Source organism: Neomonachus schauinslandi, chromosome 12 (genome assembly GCF_002201575.2).
Source record: "Neomonachus schauinslandi chromosome 12, ASM220157v2, whole genome shotgun sequence".
NCBI classification, from domain to species: domain Eukaryota; kingdom Metazoa; phylum Chordata; class Mammalia; order Carnivora; family Phocidae; genus Neomonachus; species Neomonachus schauinslandi.
In genome coordinates, this window is record NC_058414.1 from 35,769,845 (window position 1) to 35,785,559 (window position 15,715).

The following is a 15,715-nucleotide window of genomic DNA, read 5'->3' on the forward strand; positions in this document are numbered from 1 at the left end:
GATATTGTGAGAACGAAGAGTCTCACCACTACGAAAAATAATACATTTCACACCCAAATGCAACTTTGAGTGAGTCTACTGTTTCTACAAGCCAGTGGCAACTCACTGCTTTGCAGCTTGCAGATTTATACCTGATGCAATACCCATAATTCACTTCTTGTAGTTTCTGTCTGCTCAACTGATAGTTTGCTTGCACAGAGCAAGGGCATCCAAATATGCTATGCTTAAAATTGGTGATGTATATGCAAGAACGTTTACGACAGCATTTTTTTTGTATTACTGAAAAAATTGGGATAACTTAATTTAAAACCATAAATATAAGAAGGACTAAACCACAGTACATTGATATTCTGGAATATTATAGACCCATTTAAGAACGTATATACTGATAAGAAAAGCTGTCCCTGATATACATTTTTGAGTAAAAAGAAGGAAGTGACAGAACAATATGTTTAACAACATCCCATTAAAGAGAATAGATCCTCTCTATGTAGATACGTTACATATCTATTTCCCTTTACATGTAGATGTAACACACATATACATGTACATCATATATGTTCATGTATGAAAAGACTGGAAGGATACTCATAGACTTGTAAGTGATCATTTCTGAGGAGAAGGAATGAGAGTAAAATGTGCACTTTTTATTTTAAACATTTCTGTATTCTTTTTTTCTTTTACAAGAAGGTAACACATTTATAATTTAAATTCCTTTAAAAGTTAGAGCATATCCACTGGCAAGATTGTACGTTAGGAGTGGATGTCCACTTTTACGTGTCTTCTCCAAAAGTGCATTGCGTGTGAAACTGGGACTGCCGTGCCTGACTTTTCATCCCTCGCTCAGCTGTTTCCTAGCGTCCGGACTCTGCCACTGTCATTTTCTATGGGAAGCGTAGAAAAGGCAAAAAAAGAGGTAACATGGTTGTTTTATCATCATCCAAGCTCTTGCTGGTGGAAGGCCTCATACTTTAACATTCCAAAGGGCTACCTTGGCAGGCAGGGGAAGCTTTGGACCAACTTGCCAATGGATGACATGATGCAATGACATGAGAGCAAATGTTATTATATATGATGAGTGAGAACTTTGTGTGTGACACAAACACGTACTGCAGACCACCAGCCAGACGTCACGGTTGCTTCTAAGACATGCAGCACTAAGACCGATGGGTTTTTCCACTGCCACTCTCATCCCCCAATTCCTGGGAACTCAGTTACTGAGAAACATGCAAAGCTGAATTTCAAATTATTTCACAGGGACAGTTTTTCTTCTTTTGTTTTTCTCTCCCCACTTTCAACCCCATCAAGGAGAGCTTTCTTGTTTATGGGTTGCTTGACTGCAAGATATCTTTATGGGAGGGAATTCCCCAAGAATGCAGTCTTGGAGAGGTAGGTTATAAAAACACATATGGGCCTGTTGCACTTTCCTAGATATCTGCTTTTTTCAGAAATGCGTCCATTCTTCCACCCTCTTTTTAAAAATTCATTATTCACTGGAATAAAAGGCACAGCATAGGGAATAGAGCTAATGATACGACTCTGTAGTAGTGTCTTATGGTGACAGATGCAGCTGCGCTTGTGATGAGCACAGCATAACACAGAGCTGTTGAATTGCTGTGTTGTACAGCGGAAGTTGATGTAACATTATGTGTCAACTGGACTTAAAAAAATTCATTAATTCATCCATTCATTCATTTCTGCAAAGAACGGGCCCCTGTATGTATACACATGAGCTCACATAGGCGCACACACACGCTCTCTCCCGGGTACGGGGATGGTGCGGCAGGCCCATGCAGTCAGCCACGTACCACAGAAACTCAGGCCAAAGAGAACCGTGGTCCTGTAGCCCCAGAGAGGAGCTCACGTGTGCCCCCTGCTCAGAAGCTGTGCAGGCAGGCAGTTCCTGTGAGGGTGAAAGGCCCATCTGTAAACTGATCTCATCCCAGTCCTCCTGCTGCCGTAGCCCAGCACTGAAGCCAGTGAGGCCAGCCAGGCAGAGGCTCAGGAACATAAAACACATTCCAGCGGTTGGCATCTGGGAGCACAGCTGCCAGGAGCAGCCAGTGTGTGGCCTTGAGGTCTTGGCGTGGGCCGGGATGGGGAGCAGGGGGAGGAGGGCAGGTCCCAGGCCAAGGCGTTCAGAAAGCCGCCTGTGGGCCGCTTTGGCTCTACAGGTTCTGGCCTTGTTACCGAGAGCAACAGTTTTATCTAGAAAGTGTGTTGTGGGGGGTTGGAATCCGCCCCCCCCACCCTGTGGGACCAGGGCTTGGGGTGTAACGTTGGCATGCCTGGGGCTATGGGGCGGGGGAGGACTCAGCGTACCTCTGTGCTCTTGACTCAGGCCAAAGGGAAACCCCAGAATTACCACAAAGCCATTCCAATTCTGACTTGGCATCACCAATCAGCTAAAAGCAATTTTTGGAAGATGCTTTCATCTAGCGCTTAGGAGTGCATGCTTGTGTCCAAGGACGTGTGTATACTGTAGGCCTATTTTTAAGAATGAACTCTCTTGATTTTCATTTTTGCAAACAGAATGGGGGGGGTGTCCTAATGCTTGTCAGAACTTCAAGGAGTTGGTTTTCAAGTGAGAGAACTTCAGAAATGAGAAACTGTTGAAATTATCTGGTAGCAGCTTTTGAGGGACATTTACCATGTATTTATTTTTAAAATTTCAGTTCATTTGAAAGCTGGGATAGTTAAATTAAGCAAAATCTAAATTAAAAAAAAAAATCCCTCGATTCTTCCAGACCTATTTCACATCATCAAACTGGGCCCCTGCTGGAGGCCCCATTAAAATGGCAGCTCCCACTGAGAGAGAGACAAAAGCCCCCTCTCTGAATGGGGATGCTGAAACAGTGATGGGCTCTCAGAACTGCCTTTTTTTTTTTTCTAATCCATTAAAAAAAAGTTACCTCTGCATTGACTGTGAGAGAGTATTTATTTAGCTCTCCACACTGTGGGAAACAGGGCGTTCTCCCTTATAAGGACACCCAGACCTTCTTGGGAGAGGAGAGAAATATGAATCCATAACATGGCTGAAAAAATTCCTCCTCGCAACTGAATTCATGGAATGTTTTGGATGTGAACAGCTTAATTTTGGTGTGGTCTGGGACAAATTAATATGACTTAAATCCCACCTCACACAGGAAGCTTCTCCTGATGACGTGGGTGGGGTTAGCATACTCACTTCCCTCAGAATTCTAACAGTCCTCTCTATTACATTTAAATGCGGCTCCCCCTCTGCCCCAGCAAGAAAATCTTTAGGAATAGAGAAATCAAAAAAGGAATGGAGAAATTGTATCTAAACGGAAAATGTATCTAAAAAACCTAACTGTGCAAAGTATTCAGTATATGACTGTGATATTTTAGGTTACATGAATCTTAAAAGAGTCTTCATGCAACAGAATAAAAGCTCCTAGAGGGTGGTCCAGCACCTTTGTATCTGGGGACTAAAGATATTAAAGACAAGGATTGCCCTTCCAGCATTTCTCATGAAGCCCCGGGAACGGTTATTCCAATCACACAGGCTTAGGGACTAACAAGGAAGCATCATCCTCTTCTTCCAGAAGATGAACAAGGCTTTCACCTTAACTCTTAATCAGACAGTTCTGTTCTGTCATAGATGGTTCAGTCTCTTTAGCAGAGAAGGATGATTACCTGCATCTTAAAATGAACTTTGACGTCATCCTTTCCAGAACTAAATTTCTTTACTTTTGCACATTGGGAATAAAGAATTACTACCTCATATGGGAGTAGGTTCTTGGGTGAAAACTACTATAAGTATCAGCTATGTGCTTTGGATTTGGGAACCCACTTGCAGATTGCTCACACACTTTACCTCTTTAGTTACCATGTATTTGTAGAAGGGAGTAGTAAGAAAGATTACTTCTTGATGATCAATAATAGAAATCACTTGTATTTGGTTTTGAAATGCATCATATGCTTGTTCTTTCTGCAGACATATGCACATAACTATGTCTGGGTTCAGTTAGTGTTAAAAGTAGATTACTTTCCCTGAATCACTGATCATCGAGAGGAGTTCTCCAAGACGCAAGGTGGGTTGTGAGGCACTTAGGGGTGGAAGCCCAGGCATCTTGCCATTTTTGAGATGTCCTTAGGCTAATGTAACCAGATGAGGGTGGTGAGACTTAGAGACCATGAAATATGGACAGAACTAGCTGACAAAATCACTCGATGGGACCTGTCTCTGTAGTGGGGAGGGGTGTAAAAGCAATCTAGGACAGGGCTCCTATTCCAGACTAGGCTTCTCAGAACACGTCTCTCTCCATATGGATCTATTATACATCATTTTTCTATCAGAATAGTATTTTGCCCAAGAATAATAGAGCCACGTAATTTATTATCACTGATAGAAATCTCTGAAAAATGTTTATCAATAAAAGGTACAAATTTATGCATTCCTTTTTTACTACAGGAATTACAGGCCTTTGGAGATAGAAAGAACATCCTTGAGAATGGGTTTTCAGATGCTTTTTCCCCTAGTAGTAGATTCCTTTAAAAAATAACATAAAAATAAATACAGGCCTACACGGAATTTTAATACGTAGAATAACACCAGGGCATCTTATTGAATGAGGAAAAATTTAGGGTCCAGAAGCTTGTTTTGAAAACCACTATGTGAACATGGTTTTCAAACTTCCTGAACAGGAAGCTGTACAAATCACCTGAGAATGCAAAAGGACAGTAACAAACAGATGTCCTCAAATATTAGGGAAATAGGGCCGTTGTACTATACGAGCACTTAATACAGAGACGGAGAACGAGGGTTTGCAGCAAGTCGCCAAAGGTTACACAACTACTTTGTGACAAACTCAGGACCCAAATTCATTTTTTTCCCCCCACTTGCAAGCCACCGTATGATGCTGTCTTTGGAGTCTGGAATGCCTTTGAAATCAGACTGTATGACACTCTAATCAATTTTAATGATCTACAACTTTTAGAAGTTGGTAAAAGAATTTTATAGCAAAGAACAACTTTCTACATTTTTCTTTGCTGCCGCAAAACTGATCATGATTTTCAGAGATATTTTTATGTTAATAATAATCATTTTTTTATACTTCTTTGGCCTGGTGTGCACGGTTTAAACACCATCACTTGCATTCTGGAGTTGGGACATAGGACATGACATCTCTGACCAGTAAATCCCTTGAATGAGTGCATTTTCCCCCTCTGTGCATGTCTCCTTCTCGTCCATTGTCTGTCTTCTTTTCATGCCTGTCAGGCGGTGGCCATGACTGTGCACTTATAAAGGTCAGTGACCCAGCAGAGAGGGCAGGCCCTGCAGAAGGCCTGTTGATGAAGCATTTCAATGCACACTGAATTTGTTAGCTCTCTGGCTTACTCCCAGGGGCAGGGTACAATTGTCTCCTGTGTGGCATGGCACCCACCCGGAACTCTTATGGTATGGGCCATTCCAACCAGGAATCTCTAAACCACATCCTACAAAAGAAACACCCGGCACTTCCCAGCTTACTAAATTCTTTTACCTGGCTCTCCTTCCCTTAATTTGTCTAGTATACCCAGTAAAATGAATTAAAACAAAGGCTTCCCCTTATTTACATAAATGGTCAGTCATAGAGATGCTTTCAAAGGATTATTTGTAAAACGGAGAGGCCACATGGACAGTAAACTCCCATCTTTCAGGCTGAAGAGTTTTAGAAGGCTATTGTCCTCAGCTTCTCCCTATGACAAATTCTAAATTAAGCAAAAGCAGACTTGGTATTTCTTTTGAGCTTGTCTCAAGGAAGGCAAGCATTTGGTTCTCTGTTTGGAGCATCTGCCTTTTAGTAAAGCAATGATGATCTACCAGTGGAAACCACTGACTGAAAAATGAAAGGCTCATCCCAAATTTCAAACTGCTGCAATCTTTGCTGCAAGTAAAGAAGACAGCTCTTACTTGGATGAAATCAAATGAAAAAGTTATGGGTGTGTGTTCTGGTTCTGGTCATAACGGAGTACCATGTACTAGACTATCCTCCCTACAGATAGCAGTTATAAAGTCTAGACAAAAATATTAAAGGACAGCTATTTAAACGTATTGGACAGAGACAAAAGCAGGCAGAAACCGGAGGGAGTTTGATCCTTGAAGTAAGGAACCATACTGGATAAGATCCATATGTTTATGGATTTTCTTGAGGATGCTCTAGAGTCCACTTGGTACAAGACAACTAAAACTCAAGCAGAAAGTCATAGTCTTATTGGCCTGAGGATTTGGAGAATGGAGTTTGGGAGCTATCATAGTCACTGGAAATTGAGGAGTGAAAATCCCAGAAAGAGGGACTATAGAGGGAGTAGTCCCCAAATCTACTTATATCATCCTCTCAAATCCTTGGCTAACCCCTGAACTTCACACATGCAGGGGAGATTCCAAGTTGCCCCATGGAAAACTACAGCTGGGAGGCTGAAAGAATAGAACAGAGATTCAGCTTCTGTCCACTGCATGGAGACAGAGTGTAGAATCTGAGTCATGCCGAGTTTGAGGAGCTTCATAATTTTTCAAGATTTTTACTTAAACTCTAGAAAGTCATACCCTACGTATGAAGACTAGATATCATATTTAAGGGATTTGCCCTAGGCCTAATGACAAAACTGAAACAGACCCCATCAAAGCCTCAAACCAAGTCTCTCCAAGTTCAGGGTGATCAGCCAGCAATATAATTGCCAACTAGAACAAAATTCAATACTGTTCAGAGGAAAATAACAGAAACCAGAGTCTATAATGAATCCTTTACAATGTCCAGTATACAATAAAAAATTACTAGACATATGAAGAAAAAAAAAAATGTGATAAAATAGTAAATGACAAAAGATGACCAAGATGCTACAAAGACTTTAATGCAGCTATTATAAATTTTAAAAGGACTTAAAGAATAAGATAATAATAATGGGCAGACATGTTGGGAATTACAGCCAAGATATGAAAACTATAAAAATGAACCAAATGGAAATTTTAGAACTGAAAAATATAATATTTAAAATAAAATTCAACAGATAGGCTTAAGAGTAGTAAAAAGGGTCAGGAAATTTAAAGACATCAATAGAAACTACCCAATCTGAAGAATAGAGAAAAAAAAGTTTTACAAGTATGTGAAAAGAACTTTAGGGTCCTGTAGGAAAATATCCGTCTAAAAATAATTTACTTGGGTTCCCAGAAGAAGAGGAGAGAGGAAGAGAAAAAAAATTAAGAAATAGAGGAAAATCACCCAAATTTGTTAGAAAACATCAAATTATAGATCCAAGCATCTCAGCAAGGTAAGTACAAAAAACCCCACATCTAGGCCCAGTTTAGCCAAGTTTCTGAAAACCAACAATAAAGAGAAAATCCTGAAAAGCTGTCAGAGGAAAAAGCCATCACATAAAGGGACAGTGATGCAGATTATCACTGGCTTTTCAACAGAAACAACTGAACGTCTTTAAAGTGCTGAATGATAAATTTGGCTCATCTAGAATTCTACATCCAGCAAAACTATCCTTCAGAAATGAAGGTAATGTCTGACTTCCTAAAGATACATTGAATAAAACTTTTCAGGCTAATTGGAAATGATCACAGGGACAAACTCAGATCACTGGAAGCAAGAAAGAATACCAGAAATAGTTATACAAAAGTTGATAAATGTAAAATATGTTTTCTTCCAGTTAAAAAAAAAAGAGCTCACTGTTTAAAACAAAGTTTATAACATTGTATTTTGGTATTTATAATACACACATATGTAATATATAACTGGGCATTTATGGAATTTTACTGTTGCTGGATTTTTACATTTTACATGAGGGAGTAAAATATTCACTCTAAGGCCATGGTAAGTTAAGAATGCATAGTTTAATTCCTAGAGCAATAACTTAAACAACACAAAAAGGTAGAGTTTAAATCCATACAGAATTAAAATGAATATTCTAAAAATGTGATTAACCCAAAATAGTGTAAGGAAGGAGAAACAAAGGGAAACAGGGCAAATAGAAAACAAATAGAAAAATGGTAAGCTTAAATTCAATTCTATCAATATTAAATATAAATAAACTCAGCACCAATTAAAAGATAGATATTGCCAAATAGCATTTAAAAAGGCAAGATTCAACCATATGTAGTCTATAAGAGCTATAAAAAGACTAGTAGGTTGAGAATAAAAATGAAGAGACAGTCATGCAAACTATAAGCAAAAGAAATATGGTGTGGCTATATTAACCCAAGCAAATGTGGACTTTGCACAAAGGGTATTACCAGAATTTAAAGGCATTCCATAATGATAAAATGCTCAATTCAATAGGAAGACATAATAATCATAAATGTTTATTCCGTTAATAATATAGTCTTAAAATACATGAAGCAAAAACTGACAGAACTAAGGAGAGAAATAAACAAATCAACAATCACAGTTAGAGACTTGAACATCACGGTTTCAGTAATTGATAGAAGAACTAGATGAAAAGTCAAGACTATAGAAGATTTGAACATTATCAACCAGTCTGACCTAATGGACATTTATAAAATGCTACACCCCAAAACTTCAGAATACATGTTCTTTTCAAGTACACATAGAATATTCATCAGGATAGACAATATGCTGAGCCATAAAGTAAGTCAAATTTCAAAGGATTGACATTTTACCAAGTTATTTTCTTACACAGTGGAGTTAAAGTAGAACTTAACACTAAGATACTTTGAAGACTGCAAAAGGAACTGTGGGTCAAAGGAGAAATAAAAAAGGAAAATTAGAAACTATTTAAAAAAAATGATAGTGAACATATAACATATCAAAATGTGTGGAATGCAGCTAAGTCAGTGTTTAGAGGGAATAAACATTAAATGATTATATTTTAATAAAAGAAAGAGATAAAACCAATGATGTAAGATTTCACTTTAAATTGCTCTAAAAAAAGAAGAAATCAAGCCATATATAAAAATTTCACTTATGGGCGCCTGGGTGGCTCAGATGGTTAAGCGTCTGCCTTCGGCTCAGGTCATGATCCCAGGGTCCTGGGATCGAGTCCCGCATCGGGCTCCCTGCTCCTTGGGAGCCTGCTTCTCCCTCTGCCTCTCTCTCTTTCTCTCTGTCTCTCATGAATAAATAAATAAAATTAAAAAAAAATTTTCACTTATAAAAATTTTTTAAAAGAGCAAAAATCAATAAAATAGAAAATAGAAGTTAACAAAAGACAAAGTTACTTTGAAAAGATTAAATAAAATTTATAAACTAGCAAAGCTGATCAAGAAAAAAAGAGAAGCACAAATGGCCAATATCGGGAATGAAATAGAGAATAATACTATTGATCCTATAGACATTAAAATGATACTAAAAGAAAATAAGGGAGTATTATAACTTTATGCTAATGAATAGTACTGGAACAACTGGATAAACATATCAAAACCATAGGAACCTCAGCTCCCACCTCACCACGCACAGAAATTAATTGAGATAGTTTTTAGATCTAAACCTAGAATCTAAAACTAGAAAGTTTCTAGAAGAAAACACAGGAGAATATCTTTGAGACCATGGGTTGGCAACAATTTCTTATGAGGAGACAAAAACATTAAACATAAAAGGGAAATTTATAAATTGGACTTTGTCAAGATTTCTAAACTTCTGCTTATCTAAAAGACCCATTAATAAAATAAAACAATAAGCCACAGACTGTGAAAAAATATAATGCACATGTCTGAGAAAAGACTTATATAGGGAATACATAAAGAACTCCTACAAATCGACAATTAAAAACCAGATAAAAATTTAAAAATTCATAAAATACTAGAACAGATACTTCACAAAAGAAAAGATATGTACAAGAATACTCAAATGTCATTCATTGTCAGAGAATTGCAAACTAAAACCATAGTAATATATCATTTCATACCAAATCTTGGTGAGACCATGCAATACCTAAAACTATCATACTGTGTTAGTGGGAATATAAAATGGCACCATCTATATGGTATTATCTTAAGAAGTTAAATATACAACTACTGTATCATTCAGTAATTTTACTCCTAGGTACTTACTCAAAGGAATTGAAAATATGTCCACAAAAAGATGTGTAAGAGAATATTCATGGAGGTTGGGATTTACTGGAAGTGGCTGACATGGAATTTTCTGAGGTGATACAAATATTCTCTATTATAGTTATCAAAACTCACTGAATTGTACACTTTAGATATTAAGCTTCACTGTATATGAATTTTACTTCAAAAAAATTTTTAAAAAGCCAACAACATTGTCAAAATGTCAGTTCTTTCTAAACTCGATCTATAGATACCACGCAACCCCCCAAAAGTTCCAGCAAGTTATTTTGTGGACACTGACAAACTGATTACAAAGTTTTTATGGAGATGCATAAGACCCAGAATACCCCACACAACATGGAAGAACAAATTGGAGGATGGACACTACCTGGCTTTAAAACTTACTATAAAAGCTGTAATAATCACGACAGTGTACTATTAGTGGGAAAACAGGCAGATCAGTGGAACAGAATAGAGAGGCCAGAAGTAGATTCACATAAACAGAGTCAACTGATCTTTGACATAGGAGCAAATGCAATACAATGGAGAGAAGATAATCTCCTCAACCAATGGTGTTGGAAAAACTGGACATCTACATGCAAAAAAAAAAAAAATATGAATCCAGATACATCCTTCACAAAAATTAACTCAAAACGGATCAAAAACCTAAATGTAAAATGTGAAACTATAAAACTGAAATTATAAAAGATAATGTAGGAGAAAACCTGGATGACCTTGGGTATGGTGATGAATTTTTAGATACAATACCAAAAGCATGATCCATGAAAGAAATAATGGATAAGCTAAACTTCATGAAAATTAAAAACTTTCACTCTCTGAAAAATAATGTCAAGAGAATGAGAAGACCAGCCAGAGACTGGGAGAAAATATTTGCAAAAGACACATCTGATAAAGAAATGCAAAATATGCATTATATAAAAAATATATATGCAAAATATACAAAGAACACTTAAAACTCAGTAATAAAACAACCTGATTAAAAGATGGGATAACACCTTGACACCTTACCAAAGAAGGCATACAGACGGCAAATAGGCACAGGAAAAGATGCTTCACGTCGCATGTCATTGGGGAATTGCAAATTAAAACAACCACGAGCTATCACTACACGTCTATTAGAATGGCTAAAATCCAGAACACAGACAACACCAAATGCTGACAAGGATTTGGAGGAACAGGAACTCTCATTGATCATTGGTGGCAATGCAAAATGCCACAGGCACTGTGGAAGACAGTTTGGTGACTTCTTATGAAACAAAACATACTCTTAGCATATGATCCAGCAGTTGCACTCCTTGGCATTTACCCAAAGGAGCTGAAAACTGATGCTCACACAAAATCCTGCACGAAGATGTTTTATTGGTAAGTGCTAAAACCTAGAAGCAACCAAGGTGTCCTTCAGTAGGTGAACGGATAAATAATGGTACATGCAGACAACAGAATATTATTCAGCACTAAAAATAAATGGGCTATCAGAGGTACAGATCTGTGATTCAACAGTCTTGCACACTTCACAGTGCTCTGAAGCAAATAATACATTATATGTTAAAAAAAAAAAAAGAAGAAGAAGATAGCAGGAGGGGAAGAATGAAGCGGGGGAAATCGGAGGGGGAGACGAACCATGAGAGACTATGGACTCTGGGAAACAAACTGAGGGTTCTAGAGGGGAGGGGGGTGGGGGTATGGGTTAGCCTGGTGTTGGGTATTAAAGAGGGCACGTACTGAATGGAGCACTGGGTGTTATACGCAAACAATGAATCATGGAACACTACATCAAAAACTAATGATGTAATGTATGGTGATTAACATAACATAATAAAAAAAAATGGGCTATCAAGCCATGAAAAGACATGGGAGAACGTTGAATGTATATTACTAAGTGAAAGAAACAGTCTGAAATTGGCTACACACGATATGATTCTAACTATATGATATTCTGGAAAAGGCAAAACTATGCAGGCAATAAAAAGATTACTGGTTGCCAGGGATTGGGGAGGGGGGAAATTATAATGATGGATATTTATCATTTGCTCAAACCCATAGAATATACAACGCCAAGAGTGAACCCTAATGTCTACTATGGACTTTGGGTAATTATAATGTGTCAGTGTGGGTTTATCAATTTTAACAAATGTACCACTCTGGTTGGGGCTATTGATAATGGGGGAGTCTATGGGGCAGGGAATATATGGGAAATCTATGTACTTTTGCAGTGAACCTGCAATTACTCTGAAAAAAAAAAATAAAGTCTTAAAAAAAAAAAAAGCCAAGAAACAAACCAGTTTCCTCCTTGCCACTCTTTATGAGATGAAGTAACAATTTCATAAAACATTAAAAGAAAGATGTAAAGGGATTCTTTTTTTTTTTTTTTTAAGATTTTATTTATTTATTTGACAGAGAGAGACACAGCGAGAGAGGGAACACAAGCAGGGGGAGTGGGAGAGGGAGAAGCAGGCTCCCCGCAGAGCAGGGAGCCCGATGCGGGACTCGATCCCAGGACCCTGGGATCATGACCTGAGCTGAAGGCAGTCGCTTAACCAACTGAGCCACCCAGGCGCCCTGTAAAGGGATTCTTAAATGATGATCCTTAAGCCTTTGTATATTCTCTATTCATCACTTCCATTTGCTTGTTTTGTGGAAGTAAGAATTGTTTCTATTACACAGAAAGAATTAAAAAGAAAAAAACCCCTAAACTAATAACTGGTAGATCTGTAACTTCTTAGAGACTTGGGAGGACACTTTGACAGGGCCTATCAAAACTGTAACTGCTATACTTTTGACCCAGCTATCCCCCTTGCAGAAACCTGTCCCTAGAAATATTCACATTAAGTACAAAAAGAAATATGGGCAATGACCTCACTGTAGCCTGGCTTGGAATAAGAACAAACTGGAGACAGTTAAATGTCTATCAATAGGGCCATGGTTGGGGCGCCTGGGTGGCTCAGTCGTTAAGCGTCTGCCTTCGGCTCGGGTCAAGATCCCAGGGTCCTGGGATCGAGCCCCGCATCGGGCTCCCTGCTCGGCAGGAAGCCTGCTTCTCCCTCTCGCACTCCCCCTGCTTGTGTTCCCTCTCTCGCTGTCTCTCTCTCTGTCAAATAAATAAATAAAATCTTTAAAAAATATAGGGCCATGGTTAACAAATTGTGGCCATCTAGGTTAATAAATACTGTGCAGCTGCTACAAGAAAGTATAAATATTATGTGTGTGAGATAGTTTCATGTGAAAGAACCGGGCTATAGAACAACATGAATAATATTATCTCAGTTCTGTAAAAATAACTCCCTTCCTTCTCTTTGCTTCTCTCTTCCTTTTTCTTTGTAAATGCATAGGAAATGCCATAAAGGATACACATCAAAATATTATCAGTGGTTACCACCTGGAGAAAGGGAGTGGAAAGACGGCAGGTGAGAACTTTAATCTTGTTTTACTTTCTATATGCCTACATAGTTTAATTTTTCTTCTCAATGAATGTATGGTTGCTTTGTAATGAACATTTTTCTAATTTTCTAATTTTCTTGAGATGTAATTGACATATTGTATTAGTTTAAGGTGTACAGCAGAATGATTTATGTATGGATTGCAAAATGATTTCCACAGTAAGCTTAGTTAACATCCATCAGCTCACATAGTTAGACTTTTTTTTCCTTGTGATGAGAACTTTTAAGATCTGTTCTTTTAGCAATTTACAAATATACAATACAGTATTCTTTACTATAGTCACCACACTGTACATTACATCCCCAAAACTTAATTTATCTTATAGCTAGAAGTTCGTACCTTTTGACCACTTTCATTCATTTCCCTATCACCCCCTCTTCCTGGCCCCACATCACCTCTGGTTGTTTCAAAAAGAAAGGAGGAAAAGGAAAGGAAGGGAGAGGATGGAAGGAAGGAGGAAAGGAGACAACCGTTATCTGTACTTGCAGAGCCAAAGGACCCCCTAATCGTCAGTGTTCATGATTGACCAGGCCTTGGAAGAATGACTTCAGGTAGGGCCAGATTCTATCCCAATTGCAAATAGTTCTTGTTTTTAAAGATAGAATAGGAGATCCCACAACTTCCCTTGGTAACCATTTTCATTTTTTTTTTATTTTTAAAATATTTATTTATTTGAGAGAGAGCGAGAGTGAGTGGGGGAGGGGCAGAGGGAGAGAATCCTGCAGCAGACTCTCCCCTGAGCAGGGAGCGCAGCTCCATCTCACGGCCCTGAGATCAGGACCTGAGCCGAAACCAAGAGTCAGATTCCTAACTGACTGAGCCACCCAGGCACCCTGGTCACCATTTTCATTTGTAATGATCTTTACAATGAATATCACTTTCTTATATCTGAGTACCTCTGTCCCTAGTGTAGAAACGGAACAGCTGATCATCACATGTTAACACACACTGTTAACTTTCAATTACCCATACTAAGGTTAAGGGAGGAGCAGTGGCTTGGATAAGGAAACCCACCCCCACTTCCTATTTTCATGTTTCCTTTTTTAGAGTCCATCACTGTAAAGCTCAAGAACCTGAAGAACAGAGGTGCGCTGCACAGGCCCAGCCCTGGACTCCCACACAACTGAAAGTCCCGCTCTGTCTCCTGCCACCTGTGTGCCCTTGGGCAAAGTAATTAACGTTCCTAAAGCTCAGTCTCCTCATTTGGAAGTGATTACAATCATAATGGCGATGGTGCTGGTGGTAATAATCCCTTCTACCTTGCAGGCCAGTTGTAAGAATTGTGAGAACTAGTTAAAGCACCTTGCTCGTAGTAGGCGCTCCATCGGGAACCCTCTAAGGTAACCAAGAGTGCTAGTGGAGGGCGCCTGGGTGGCTCAGTCGGTTGAGCGACTGCCTTCGGCTCAGGTCATGAATCTGGAGTCCCGGGATCGAGTCCCGCGTCGGGCTCCCTGCTCGGCGGGGAGTCTGCTTCTCCCTCTGACCCTCCCCCTCTCATGCTCTCTCTCTCTCTCTCTCTCTCTCTCTCATTCTCGCTCTCAAATAAATAAATAAAATCTAAAAAAAAAAAAAAGAGTGCTAGTGGAGTAGAGTGGAGATAAGAACTCACATCTCTTTACGTCAAGGATTGGTCTCTACATTACAGGGTTTCTGTTAGAGAGTCTCTTTGACCACGGTAACTTTCTGGCTATTACTACCTTACCGGACCGTTGCTCATTGCTGCCTCCCGCGTTGGGACCCACTTTGTAGTTGAGAGCCTTATATACAGTAGTCCCGGCTTATCCGCCACTTGGCTTTCCGTGGTTTCAATTTCCCGAGGACTTGCGGACTTCCGGACAACCGCGATCCGGAAGCGGATGATCCTCCTACTGAGGCGCTCCGGCCGCAATGCCTACGTCATTCCCCTCACTTAGTCTCATGACGTAGGCATTTTATCATCTCACATCCCGGGAAGAGGGGAGAGTACTGTACAATAAGATATTTTGAGAAAGAGACCACAGTCACATAACTTCTATGATAGTGACTATTATAATTGTTCTATTTTATTATTAGTTATTATTTTTAACCTCTTACTGTGCCTAATTTATAAATTAAATGTTATCATAGGAATGTATGCGTAGGAAGAAACAGTATGTATAGGGTTCAGTAGTGTCCGCAGTTTTAGGGGGGTCTTAGAACGTATCCCCCATGGTTAAGGGGTGAGAGGACTAATGTACACCTATTCCAGAATGTAAAGGGTTA

The 15,715-nt window shown here is 39.0% G+C and overlaps 1 protein-coding gene across 1 annotated transcript in view; it reads right to left on the reverse strand.

Annotated features, from left to right (window-relative positions):
- Positions 1-12,623: 12,623 nt before the first annotated feature.
- The window catches only part of SAMD9 (sterile alpha motif domain containing 9), a 31,235-nt gene continuing 28,143 nt past the window's right edge, over positions 12,624-15,715 (reverse strand). Inside the window, 2 exon segments of the mRNA XM_021689530.1 lie at positions 12,624-12,689; positions 15,177-15,365. Of these exon segments, the coding sequence (XP_021545205.1) occupies positions 12,624-12,689; positions 15,177-15,365 (255 nt within the window).